Raw genomic sequence first — 15000 nt, forward strand, 5'->3', positions numbered from 1 at the left:
TCCATGATCCTTTTTTCTCCCAACTATTTCGAACAATTCTTTGAGGTAGGGCCAGGGATGTGGACGGTTTTGCTGTTCTCCATCGCCACTACTGTCTAGCGTCTTCAGACCCATCAGACATCTCGCCAGAGTTGCCATCTCTCTCACACTGCCATTGACGCGCGTTGTATCATTTGTTCGCCTCCGTTGTCTTGTTTTGCGTCATGCGTAAAGACGATCACCTATAACCAATGAGTGTTAAGGGTTTCTATGCTTCATCCAATTACGCTTGAAATCAGTATCTGAATGGCGCCATTGAACTGTATTGGATGGCGCACATTTGAAACTTTTAAAAACAAAACCGGAACCAAGAGTAACGAGCCTCATTTTAAAATGTAAGGAGTAGAAAGTACAGATAATTGTGTTAAAATGTAAGGAGTAGAAGTAAAAAGTTGCCAGAAAAATAAATACTTGAGTAAAGTAAAAATACCTTAAAATTCTACTTAAGTACAGTAACGAAGTATTTGTACTTCGTTACTTGACACCTCTGGTTACTATTACAAGGGAAAGTAGGGCAATGAAACAGAAAATGATGTTGATGGTGGCAATTACTTACAGCACGGGTAAGGCTAGAGTTAGAGGTACAAAGTATGTACATGTATCATAAGCAGTGTAGATTTAATGCATGACAGTGTGGTGGGGATGTGTAGGTGTAGGCAGAGGTTTTTTGCAAGAAGATCAAATGGAGAGACTACAGCAGCATCCCACAGCATAGACAATCTAGACTAGGACAGGAAGAAAAGAGACAAGGTGCGTGGGCAGGCCTCAGCTGCCTAATATGCGTATATGTACTTAATGGACATGGTGATGAGGAACGATGTTTTCACAGCCATCAGCATTAGTGGGCACAGGTAATGCTATAAAAGAGAGAAAATGTGTTTAGTAAAACATCACTTTGATAAACAGATGAAGAGATACATTTAGGTAATCAACTAACCGTAGGTAATATGGCCACTTTATCTGCATTAATGCCATAGCATAATATGATATAGAAGGAGAGGGAGAGGCTGCCCAGCATGGTGCGTTGGAATTTTGTTTATGTTTAATTTAGTTGAGTTGTGTTGAGTTATGGTTGGCTTCCATGGTGCATTAGAGTATTAGTTCTACAGGGACAGCAAGGGTGGTAGGATACAACAGAGTGCAACAGGCTGGTGACAGCGGCGTAATACACAGACTCTCTCTCACACACACATACACACACACACACACACACACACACACACACACACACACACACACACACACACACACACACACACACACACACATGCGGTGTAATACAAGCCAAGTGTGGATTAGTTTTTCTGCATCTTGGAGGTTTAGAACCCTCACACATGCATGGCATGCACACCCACACACACACACACTCAGCAGATACACACAGATATACACTCCTGCACTGTCACCTCCAACACACTCTCTCTCTCTCTCTCTTTATCATTATTTTCTCTTTTCTCTCACCTATCCTGCACTACCTTTCTCTCTCTCTCTATCCCTCCATCCTTGACCTCACCCCCCCTCTCTCTCTCATTCTTTCTCCCTCTCTTGCTCTCTCTCTTTCTCTCTCTCCCCCCTCTCTTTCTCTTTCTCTTCCTCTCTTCCTGTCTCTCTCCCTCTCTTTCTCAAATTGAAATTCAAACTAGCTTCATAGGCACAGTATCACCAAAGCAACGCAATGGACTTACAATACAACAGAATGTAATGCATAAACATATTTGACATGGAGCATGAAGTCATTTAAATAAATAAATACACATACACATACACACACACACGCATTCCTTACTAGCATTTACATTTGATGTGGTTTGAGTGATGCGAGTTTCTGGATTCTTTTCTTTTTATTTAGGGAAGAAAATTGAACTAATTGTTTTATTCCTATCACAATGTAACAGACATCCAATGGAGCAGAAGGAGCATAGCCTTTCTTTCCTTGGCAGCCATGTTTGCTACGGCAATTCTCACATACGAACACACACACACACACACACACACACACACACACACACACACATACACACACACACATGCACACACCATGTTTGTCTGTGGCGACCTCTAGCTGTGGCCAGTGTGGGGTCACTGAGTCTGTACTTAGCGAGTGTCTTCCTCATCTTGGGGTCTTTTATAGTAGATACATATTCTGCCATTTTGTATTCTCTTTCAAAAATCAGGTTTCTAATTTACTTTGGCACTTGGTGGCATTTTTCCAATGGGTGATATTTTCTTTTTTTATAATTTTTCTTTTTCACCAGTGGCTGAACTGAGCTTCAGACCGAGATGCCTATTTTCCATCTTCAGCTCTTGGCACCAAACAGCTTGAAATGTGAAGGAATTTGGCTCACTGGACTTTAAATGCTGGTAAACTTTGATAGCTCTTTTTTACCTCTCATTAATAACGTGACTTGGGCTTCAGCTCTCGAGTTGTCTGGGGCTGCTCTGTGCACTTTCAGTGTACTTTCACAGATGTGTGGATGGAGTGTTTCAGTGAGCTCTTTTCCCCAAGTGTCAATTTCTTGAGTTTTGAAATGGTCCTCCATACCTCACTATCCCATAGAAAGATTGGTTCAATTATATTTATGATTTTTAGCCAAACTGGAATTTCATGTTTTTTGTTCTTTTGATTGTGTAAAACATTCATGGCTTTGTCATTCAACCTGTTATAACCAAATTGAAACTACCTGTATAACTTATCCTAGACCGAATGTGGGCATTGAAGGGCTGTGTTGTGTAGTTAAAAGTTAAACTTGTTTTCTTCAGTACCAGTGTCAGTATGTACCGGGTTCAATTAAATTAAATTAAATTACATTTTATTTATATAGCGCCAAAAAAATGAAATTGTTTCAATGCGCTTTACACAGCCCAGTGCCCAGTTTCCCCCAGAGTTTTACCCAGAGGTTCATATTCAAACATACCTCCTCCTTCCAGTCTGCCTGTACCTCCTGAGACTGCTGCTCTGGGGATGTCTGCTGTAAGAGCACTTGTGTGTGTGTGTGTGTGTGTGTGTGTGTGTCTGTGTGTGTGTGTGTGTGTGTGTGTGTGTGTGTATATGGGTATGTGTGTGTGTGTGTGTGTGTGTGTGTGTGTGTGTGTGTGTGTGTGTGTGTGTGTGTGTGTGTGTGTGTGTATGGATCTGAGGCAAAGGAGGTGTGCGTGGCAAGAAGATGTTTTGATGTTTGTTTTGAAGAGCTAAGTGACAACACTGAGACGTAGTAATGAGAACACAAGTAAACACTTCAGCACCATCAGCGGTCTTCATCTCCTGATGAGAGCCCCACTCATTAGCTTTCTGTGTTACACTCATCGCCGCCATTAATTAGCACTGCAGCACACACATTCTCCAGTCTGTGACACCACATAACCAAAGGAGCATCGTGTGTGTGTGTGTGTGTGTGTGTGTGTGTGGGGGGGGCATCAGTGTGTGTGTGGGACACCTGTCTCTCGTCTGTGTGACACCCGTGACTCTCTGAAGAGGGGCTGTCTTTGATTCCTAATTATGTTTATCTTCTGAAGAGCAGAGGCATATAGTTGCATGAAAGCACCACTAATTAGCAGCACATTTAAGTGGAAGGATCTCTTTATTTCTGTGCAGCTAAACAACAGCTGGGTAACTGCAGAGAGAGTCTATGGGGAGGAGGAGAGAGAGAGAGAAAGATAGATTGTGAGAAGCATTAGGGACAGATCTAGAGAGAGAGAGAGAAAGAGAACAAGAGAGAGGGAGTGTTACTGACGCTGATATCACGTGAGTATGGAGAGAATGTCCACCATTTCTATGCATTCATTGTTGGCCTGCTAATAAAGATAACACACAGACACACGCACACACACCTGTGATAGGTCCTGGCCTACTAATAAAAATAACACACACACCACACACCTATGATAGGTATTGGCCTACTAATAAACATAACACACTGAAAGTAATTAATTTTCTACCATTTATTGTAAGTCTGTGGATTTGTCAGTCATGATCCAGGTTTATTCTTGAAACAATGGTGGCCTACCATTGTGAGACAGAGCTTAAGCTCCACTCCCCCAGAGCTTCGCCAACATAATCTAACTACTCCTTAAAGGACAGGCTGTTATAGACATAATGTTTAGGGGTGTAACCATCTATTCAAGGAAGTTCTCACCTCCATCCCCAGGTCTGAACAAAGAGCCCTCACCAAGGAATGTATACATGCCAATAAAAGTAATATTTATACTAGGTATAAATAAGGTGGAAGTATTGACTATGGCATATCCTTATTAACTATGAATATCAAATAACCAGTCCCTTAATTCCCCCTTTTTAAGACGTTTTGTCTTAAACATTAGATATTAACTATATTATTTGTATTTTTCTTGGGTGAGTGGCTTTGTTCAATCTCTGTCTCACAAATGGGGCATAGTATTCTCAGCAGTAATACATACATGTACAGTACCTTATAGCCAGCAGGGAAATAAAATAAAAAGTGAACCAAAAATACTTAAGAAATCAAATCACATGAATCCTGACTAAAAATAAACTAACAACACGAACAAAACGAAAATGTTTAGGATTAAACAAAAGAACAGAAGATTTACAACATTTTAAAACATTTCCTTTCTGGATAATTAGTTGTACATGCCATGTAGACTTTCTTTATTATATTGTGGGTTGACGGTTAGTACACTTTAGTGTCCTTGTAATCAAGTGTCCGTATGTGTGTCTGTGTGTGCGTGTGTGTGTGTGTGTGTGTGTGTGTCTTGTGTGTGCGCGAGTGTCCGTGTGTGTGTGTGTGTGTGTGTGTGTGTGTCTTGTCTGTGTGCGAGTGTCCGTGTGTGTGTGCGAGTGTCCGTGTGTGTGTGTGTGTGTGTGTGTGTGTGTGTGTGTCTTTGTGAGTGTCTCCATTCTGCTCCATATGGGGTCGTCCAGCCAACACTCCTTAGCATATCAGGAGATGGCTCTTGAGTGGTTCCTTCAGGGTGAGAGGTGTTGATCGTCTTTGAGTGGTTCCTTCAGGGGGGTTGATGTGTGAGAGTCCCGTCTAATGGTCCAATGGGTGTGTTCCTTCGACTTTTGTCGTCTTGGCGTGATGTGGCTTCCTTCAGGTCGAGAAGTGTTGATCGTCTTTGATGGTTGAAAGTGTTGGCTGTCCCGAATGCTTTGTTCAAATGGTTCTGCTCTTCCAGAGGGGTTGATCTGGGTTGAATTGTCCCCCTTTCGACATCTTGGCATGATGCGATTTCCTCTCTGTCATCGTGACGAGGCTGAATGGGGAAGTTGTCCTTCATCCGCTAATCTCCATATCCTGTAACGAGATTTGGGGGGAAGATAATACTGGACAACACTTGCATGAGGCAGGAAGCCTCTTAGCATACTCCACACATCAGACAATAGACATTTGGTATTGGGTGTGAAAAACTGTTGACGGTATGTCTGCGCCCAGATTCGCCATTGGATGTTAATGAATGTGGCGCCCTTGTGGTTAATCTCAGACAAAAGCAGGTTTTCACATGTGTTCAGGAAGAAACAGTGTAAGCAAATGTCATTAAACAATTCACAAATATCCTCTAGAGCAAGATGTTGAATGTTTGAAGGTTAATCAAACAATTTCACCTAAAAACAAAAGCAGTGGTCACATGTAGGGTAAACAGTTCTGTAACTTCATTCATTCGATGGCTGGCCAGCCCATTCACACATACACAGATTAATGCGCTTGCTCAGGAGACAATGTTTCCATTCCTAAAAGAAAAGAAGTAAGTTTAGAGTTCCAGTTACAGTAGTTAAACATTTAGTTAAAGCATTATGTCATAAAAACCCTTCCTTCATCCAGATTTCAGGGACCAGTGAAATGTCAAACCATCTAAGGCATTTAATTAATCCAGGAGCTAAGACCTGCTTAAAAGACACAAAAACAAAAATCATTACTCAGTGATATGCTTGCAATTGTTCGTAATTTTAACACTTCATATAATGATTTTTAACTTGGGTTAGATGTGCCCAGCGGTGTCGTCCATTTCCTAAGGACAGGAAGCCAAATGTTCCGGTTTGCATAATCAACATACAAGATCCTGGAAAAGGACTTGAAAGCACTTCAAATAGTTTACCCTGAAAAGAAGTTAGTGAGAAGTCATGGAAATTCATTCATACAGCCGGCCGGCACACAGACACACACACACATTAATTTGCTTATTCCAGAGACATATGTTCACGCCTAGAGAAAAGGAAAGAAGTGTCACGGAGTTACAGATACAAGTTAGTTACAACAATGGTCTCATAAGATTCCGTTACTATCCAGACTGCAGTGGCCCGTGAATGCAAAACCATTTAAGGCATATAATTAATTTAGTGTTCTTGGCATCTTTTTGATGAAGTCAGACATTCAGCAGCTTAAACCTGTTTAGATAAAATACATTCTGCAGTTATATTATTATTATTATTGTTCATATACTACTTATTTATGATATGTATTTAGTATTAGGATAAGCCTTATGTAAATCTTGCACCTGATTCAATTTTAAAGAGAATGCAATATGATCAAACAAATGTGGGAATATGATCAAACCAGAGAGTCAAACATGTTCTATTGGTCAGTGAGGTCAGCCTTTGTCAACTTTCTGAGAAGATTTAAAATCTCAGAGGTTGTGTCAGAGTCCATGCTTCTCTGCTGAGAGGGGACAGGTTTATCTGTGTATCTCTGTTTCATACTTTCACGCAATCTAGGAAGGGCCGCTGGCTGTCCGTCTGATTCAACCAAAAAACCTTGTGAACTTTGCCCATCTACTCATTAGGAAACGAGAATATCGCTTTCTCTTCTTTTCAGACTTAAGGTCTAAAACCAATTTGCTAGCTTTTATGATTCCCCAGATTAGCTGAAAACCATCTTTTGATATTATTTCCCACACTTGCCATTGCAATCTGGACGCTTAAAGGAACCTTGTGGCTTGAATGTTGACTTTCCATCTCAACAGACTGAATCTCCACAATCTAATGTAAATAATTTACAAAATGTTTTTAGAAAAATATCTAAATTCAAAAATTAAAAATAATGCTGTGTTTCCTGTTTTCACAACACCCGTTTTCACTTATAACCCCTTGGGACCTAATATCTGAGCCAGAAGCAAGTATATTGTAGCATGCCAAACCATCTGCTCAGACAGCGATTGACAATAACTACCCTTGAGTCTTACTGGACCCAAAACCTTCTGTGTTAACACAGGCTACCTTGCTATCCTATTATTCCCAAGGTTAGGTAAGCAAATTAATTTAAGTACTTACCAAAACCAGGGTGTTGTAGGACTCTTACAGCAGAGCTGAAATCTCAGCAAAATCCAAGAAATTATCTCTCGGTCCGAACCTCCATCTGAAAGAAATTAATTTTCTACCATATATTGGAAGACTCAGTCTATGGATTTGTCAGTCATGATCCAGGTTTATTCTTGAAACAATGGTGGCCTACCATTGTGAGACAGAGCTTGAGCTCCACTCCCCCGGAGCTTCGCCAAGATAATCTAACTACTCCTTAAAGGACATGCTGTTATATACATAATGTTAAGGGGTGTAACCATCTATTCAAATAGATCAGTCATACTCAAGTAGCGGCCCGCGGGCCTTTTGTGGCCCGCGGGGTGTCTATTAATGGCCCTCGAGCTGTTTTGAAAAGTTTTTTTAATTATTAAAAAAAAAAAAAAAAAATCGCGATGGGCGCTCTTATTTTGAAACCGCGCGCCGTGATCTCAATACGAGGCTGGGGGTTGCAACGATAAACAGATAGCAATCACACCATATCAGCCCAGGTTTGAAGCATTGGCCAAAGAAAGCAAAGGCCAATTCTCCCATTAAAGGGGACGTGTGAGAAATGTGAAATAGTTTGGTAAACAAAGCACAAAAATTAGCTGTCTGAAGGCTATTTGTTTAATAACATGGTTAATAACAGGGTTATGTTTGGTTTTATTTAGTTATTTATTTTAATATATGCCCAAATTAAAATTATATTTTTATTTTAGGAAATATTTTTGTTTTTAATAAAAAGGAAATGTTATGTTATAAAATGTTGTAAATGTTATACATACGTTATGTTATGATACGTTATCGGACGTACACGGTCCCAATAAATGGCCCCTTGAGTCACTGACATTTTTTTTTGTGGCCCCTCATCATTTCTACTTGAGTACCCCTGAAATAGATCATGGCTGCAATACTCTTTGTCCTGGCCCGGAGGGGGAAGGGAGTTCTCACCTCCATCCCCAGGTCTGAACAAAGAGCCCTCACCAAGGAATGTTTACATGCCAATAAAAGTAATATTTATACTAGGTATAAATAAGGTGGAATTATTGACTATGGCATATCCTTATTAACTATGAATATCAAATAACCGGTCCCTCCAACACACACACCTTTGATAGGTCATGGCCTACTAATAAAGGTAACACACTCACCTGTGATAGGTCCGGGCCTGCTAATAAAGATAACACACACACACACACACACACACACACACACACACACACACACAGCTTTGATATTGGCCTACTAATAAAAGTAACACACACACACACCTTTGATAGGTCCGGGCCTGCTAATAAAGATAACACACACACACACACACACACACACACACACACACACACAGCTTTGAAAGGTCCTGGCCTATTAATAAAGATAGAACACACACACACCTGTGATAGGTCCTGGCCTGCTAATAAAGATAACAAACACACACACACACACACACACACACACACAGCTGTGAAGGGACCTGGCCTACTAATAAAGATAGCACACACACACATGTGATAGGTCTTGGCCTACTAATATAAATAACACACACACACCTTTGATCGGTCCTGGCCTACTAATAAAGGTAACACACACACACACACCTGTCATAGGTCCGGGCCTACTAATAAAGGTAACAAACACACACACACACACACAGCTTTGAAAGGTCCTGGCCTGTTAATAAAGATAGAACAACACACACACACCTGTGATAGGTCCTGGCCTGCTAATAAAGATAACAAACACACACACACACACACACACACACACATACACACACATACACACACACACACACACACACACACACACACACACAGCTGTGAAGGGTCTTGGCCTACTAATATAAATAACACACACACACCTTTGATAGGTCCTGGCCTACTAATAAAGGTAACACACACACACACACCTGTCATAGGTCCGGGCCTGCTAATAAAGATAACAAACACACCACACAGACCTGTGATAGGTCCGGGCCTGCTAATAGACAAACAATAACAAACACACACACACACCTGTTCTTGCCTGCTATTAAATATAACACAGAATATAAAACTAGAGGAACAGACAACACATAACTCTAGAGGAACAGACACAGAATATAAAACTAGAGGAACAGACAACACAGAACTCTAGAGGAACAGACACAGAACTCTAGAAGAACAGACAACACAGAACTCTAGAGGAACAGACACAGAACTCTAGAAGAACAGACAACACAGAACTTTAGAGGAACAAACACAGAACTCTAGAAGAACAGACAACACAGAACTTTAGAGGAACAAACACAGAACTCTAGAAGAACAGACAACACAGAACTCTAGAGGAACAGACACAGAACTCTAGAAGAACAGACAACACAGAACTCTAGAGGAACAGACACAGAACTCTAGAAGAACAGACAACACAGAACTTTAGAGGAACAGACACAGAACTCTAGAAGAACAGACAACACAGAACTTTAGAGGAACAAACACAGAACTCTAGAAGAACAGACAACACAGAACTCTAGAGGAACAGACACAGAACTCTAGAAGAACAGACAACACAGAACTCTAGAGGAACAGACACAGAACTCTAGAAGAACAGACAACACAGAACTTTAGAGGAACAAACACAGAGCTCTAGAAGAACAGACAACACAGAACTCTGGAGGAACAGACAACACAGAACACTACAGCAGCTAACAGCAGACAGAATTCCGAACGGTCCAAATACAGAAGCATCTTTAGAAGGAACAGGAGACAGAACCCCGGAGACACAGACACACTCTTACAGGCTGTGTACTACGGGTTCATTACCGGGGCTACAGCTGCATGTGGCTTACCTGAATCCATTCTGTGGGTTTGAAGAGAGGGTGGATCATCTGTGTGTATACTGTGAGCGGAGACAGTAGATCATCGGTGTGTACACTCTGAGCAGAGATGGTGGATCATCTGTGTGTATACTGTGAGCTGAGATGATGGATCATCTGTGTGTATACTGTGAGCTGAGACTGTAGATCATCTGTGTGTATACTGTGAGCTGAGATGATGGATCATTTGTGTGTATACTGTGAGCAGAGAGGGTGGATCATCTGTGTGTATACTGTGAGCGGAGACTGTAGATCATCTGTGTGTATACTGTGAGCAGAGAGGGTGGATCATCTGTGTGTATACTGTGAGCAGAGAGGGTGGATCATCTGTGTGTATACTGTGAGCAGAGAGGGTGGATCATCTGTGTGTATACTGTGAGCAGAGAGGGTGGATCATCTGTGTGTATACTGTGAGCAGAGAGGGTGGATCATCTGTGTGTATACTGTGAGCAGAGAGGGTGGATCATCTGTGTGTATACTGTGAGCAGAGAGGGTGGATCATCTGTGTGTATACTGTGAGCAGAGAGGGTGGATCATCTATGTGTATACTGTGAGCAGAGAGGGTGGATCATCTGTGTGTATACTGTGAGAGGTTGCAGGAGCTTTTTGAGCTTTTGAAGGGCTTGCTTGGAGGGTTAGGGGGAGGCTTTTCTCATCCCTTTTTTGGGGGGGCCTTATATAGAGGGGAAGAAGAAGAGAGAAGTGTGTTTATCGATATTTAATATTGGGTTCATCAAAACTGTCTATTTGGAAATCGAGAAAGAAGAGTATATTGGAGAGTGGAGGGTGAACTGCAGAGGTTTTTATGGGAATGGTGACAGGTTGAATTAAGATTGAATATGCTAATTATAATGAATAAATATATGTATTATTATCTATTAGATATTAATACATTATCATGTGGGGTTTACTTTTGTTCCGTAAAACTTGAAAACAGTGAAACAGAGGGCCTGGCATGAGGTTGTGCGTGTGTGCCCATGTGTGTGGGTGTGTGTGTGCCCATGTGTGTGTGTGTGTGTGCCCATGTGTGTGTTTGTCTGTGTTCATGTATGTGTATGTGTGTGCGCACGTGTCTTGGGTCCCACCCGTGACACCGCAGAGTCCCGTTACACATTGTATCCGTGTTTTCTTTTTAATCTGAGGATATGATAGGTTGCAATGTTGGATGTTCTGAATACTGGTTCAATAAACAGGTTTTAAACCAATGATTAAAAATTAAATATTTGTCATTTCGTTTCGTTCTGACCAGAAACGTTATTTTTCTGTTCCGTTCCAGTGTTCCTAGGCTTCTCTTCTAAGAGGGGGGGGGGGGGGGGGGTGTTTAATGTTTGTCATTAAGGATGCGGGTGCGTGCGTGTAGCCTATTGGCTAAATGCAATGCGCCCTTTTCCAACGTTATAAGAATAATAAATAAGGAAACAACATTATATCACCTTGCAGTTAAATGTTATTTGTTTCCTTACAAAAGGTTCCTCCTTTCCGACAGTCGGCAACATGAAATTAGGCTGCAGTAGGCTACCATTTAATCATAAACGTGGCCATGTCTTTCAACTGATCCGTTCAATAAAAGGAAAGCAAGAAAATGCAGCAGCATAGACCCATGTCTATTCAAAACAAAATTAGGCTATATCACCTCGCAGTTAAAATGTATTTGTTTCAGTAGGCCTACAAAAGGTTCCTCTTTTCCGACAGTCGGCAACATGAAATTAGGCTGCAGTAGGCTACCAATTAAACACAAACGTGGCCATGTCTTTCGAACTGAAGTCCGTTCAAAAAAAGGAAAGCAAGAAAATGCAGCAGCCTAGACCCATGGCTATTCAAAACAAAATTATATCACCTTGCAGTTAAATAGTATTTATTTCCGTACAAAAGGTTACTCCTTTCCGACAGTCGGCAACATGAAATTAGGCTGCAGGACCATTTAAACACAAACATGGCCATGTCTTTCGAACTGAAGTCCGTTCAAAAAAAGGAAAGCAAGAAAATGCAACAGCCTAGACCCATAGCTATTCAAAACAAAATGACAACAAACTCAGCCGGTCACATTTAGGCCTACATTCAAATTCGGAAAGCATCTCCAACAAAACTTTCTCCATTACGCGCAAAATAAACACAACTCATGTCCATAGCTAGAGGCCTAGGCCTACTCTCTTCTATTAACTCGAGAGCTAGCCTATTTGAAATGGAAAACAGATAGCTTACATACCAAATTGCTTATTCAGTTTAAGGAAAAGTATGTCCTCCAAAACATTCTCCTTCAGATTGCTGCGCAAAGGAGACAGGATATATTTGAGCGACGAAAAGGCACGCTCTACACTGACCTGGGTAACGGGCACAGGCAGCACACTCATTGCAAGTTTGTATAGCTCAGGGTTTGCGCTAGACATGCCAGCCCAATAACAAAAAATGCTTTCGCTTCTTTTATGTCTAGCCTCTCTAGCATAGACGTCTAAATTGGACAGTGAAACGCTTGGGACTCTCCTTCGACCTGTCTCCCTTTGTTGAAGTAAACAATCTACTTCGTCTTCTTCTTCCTCAGATGAGGATGACGGGTTTGAGGAGAAGGTTTGGTGGATGCCAGGGCCTGCATTATTTCCCACGTTCTAGTGAGGTGGATTTTAGCCACGTCAGTCTGGTGGTCGCTTGGGAGGACTTTGTAACGTGGGTCGAGAAAAACGGCAGAGATAAATGCTACATTGTTGAACAGCATCGTTTTGCGGCGCTGGAGACAGCTTGACAAGGTTTTAGCGAATCTGGACTCCACCTTATCTGTTTCGAGTTGGCATTTTAGCCACACACCACAGACATCTCCTGCTGTTAACTGGTCACACTGTAGACATTTTGTTGCTATTTTGGCAGGTTTCAATACATCTACTAAAACAGAGATCTCCTGCCATTCTGCTACGTTAAGATGCAGCTTTGGGATGCTAGGGGCCATATTCTCACAGAAAGCTCTTAGTTCATAAAGTCGCTTTAGCATGTCGTGGGTTGAATGCCATCGTGTTATGTAATCGATGATGGCTCTTTTGTGACCCATTCTCTTTAGCACGGCACCTACAGTTTGCGTTCTAAGTTTTTTTGTGAAGTGCCTGGCTTTTGCTATGAGGTTAGACACTTGTCGACCATTTGCAGTAACGAGCTCTAGACAGGCCTCTTTCAAAGTGTCCAGTGCTAACTGAACAGATATACTGCGAGGTTTTTTAATCACTAAAGAGTCCAGTGTTGTTCGGCTATCAGCTGTCCTCTTTGATCCAGTCGATTGTGTATCAGTTGACGCGCTCTCTAGTTCTGCATACACTATGGGATGCCTCCCCTTGATGTGCTGCAAAAGATTTCCTCCATGGTTGCCCTTAATGGAGTCGGAGCATCCATCTACTTTGCACTGCGCTGTATTATCTACAGGATTGTAGATGTAAAACTTTCGGGCTGGATTTTCCTGGTGACGTCCCATCTGTTAGGTCGGAAGAAAGTGACCCATTTGCCCCAATTCCGCAGGCTAATTACACCACTGTTTTTTCAATGTCAGATTGCTAACCAGCACATAGCAAACCCCTTGTCTACTGTTCATTTAGACTATTTATGGCAAGTGGCGTGAGTAACTTTGAAAAGCAACATAAAACCCCTATACTAGGCTCAAGCTAGGTCCTGGAATAAGGCTAGCAGCTTACCCATTTTCTGACGAAATTGCTGCCAATTGCATGACACGTTTTTAAGTGTGGCTGGTAGCACTGGGCCTAAGTTTCACACACTTTCAGTATTTATCATTAGGGAAAGTAAGGGCATATACCATTGGATGTAGCATCTTACCACTGTGAAGTTGCATAGGACCAGGAAGATATGGATCTCCTACTTGCTAGTGTCAACAGTAGTTTCACTTCAGCCAGGCGTTTTGGGGAACATTGAGCAGGCAGGTAGCCAAGCCCATCACTTCCGGAATAAAACTTAATTTCAAGATTTATTTTAACAATAATTTTATTTCCACAATTTTTCAAGAAAGGTTATTTGGGATGAAAAATAACGTTATTAACCGGTTATTTAAAATTGAAAATATTGTTTTCACTCCGGAACAGCTGAAATTGTTTTTGTTCCCGTTTTCGATTACGTTCATCACAAAATGTCGTTCTTGACATGTTTTCCTTTTAGTTCTTTGAACCGTTTCTAATCCCTGTTTTGAACTCCCTCTCCTGTCCTCCCTCTCCCTCTCCCTCTCCCTCTCCCTCTCTCTCTCTCTCTCCCTCTCTCCCTCTCCCTCTCTCCCTCTCTCTCTCCCTCTCTCCCTCTCCCCTCTCTGTCTCTCTGTCTTTCTCTCTCCTGCAGTGCTCTCCTCCTCGCTGGACCTGCTGGACCTGAGTGAGCCGGGTGAGAGGAGGAACAGTAAGGACAGGAAGAGCCCTCTGTCTGTGCGGACCGAGGGGTCAAAGGTCACGCTGAACAGGAAGAGGTCAGTAGAGACAGAGCTGATCCAGGTGGACGTGGAGAAGACCAGCACCTCCTCACGTACACAGGAGAGGGAATCAGGTACACACACTTTCACACACACACACACACACTTATACACATGCACTAAGGCAAAACAGGTAAAGTGAGTCATAAATGGCCCTGCTTTTTAAACCCGTAATCAGTGTGATAAGCACACAGATTCGGATCCAGAAAAGTTGTATTGTCTTCTTTTAATCTTATTTTTATGGATTTGTCAGATCGGTTCAGACTTTACCAGTGATGTGAAATATTATATTGGCTTGCATTAGTTAGCATTTGCACATTCAGAAGGTTGCAGTCAGGTTTTTCAGGCTTTAATTACTGCCTGGGGAGACTGCAGAGGTGGGTTTGAGTTGACAAGCTTGGGGTACAGGTCAGG

The 15000-nt window shown here is 41.9% G+C and overlaps 1 protein-coding gene across 1 annotated transcript in view; it reads left to right on the forward strand.

Annotated features, from left to right (window-relative positions):
- The window catches only part of pex5la (peroxisomal biogenesis factor 5-like a), a gene marked incomplete at both ends in the record, with an annotated part of 126378 nt that overhangs the window by 65237 nt on the left and 46141 nt on the right, over nucleotides 1-15000 (forward strand). The window contains one exon of the mRNA XM_080832957.1: nucleotides 14460-14660. Coding sequence (XP_080689083.1) covers nucleotides 14460-14660 — 201 coding nt within the window. The remainder of the gene's footprint in view (nucleotides 1-14459; nucleotides 14661-15000) is intronic.

The sequence above is a fragment of the Sprattus sprattus genome (assembly GCF_963457725.1).
Source record: "Sprattus sprattus genome assembly, chromosome: 2".
NCBI classification, from domain to species: domain Eukaryota; kingdom Metazoa; phylum Chordata; class Actinopteri; order Clupeiformes; family Clupeidae; genus Sprattus; species Sprattus sprattus.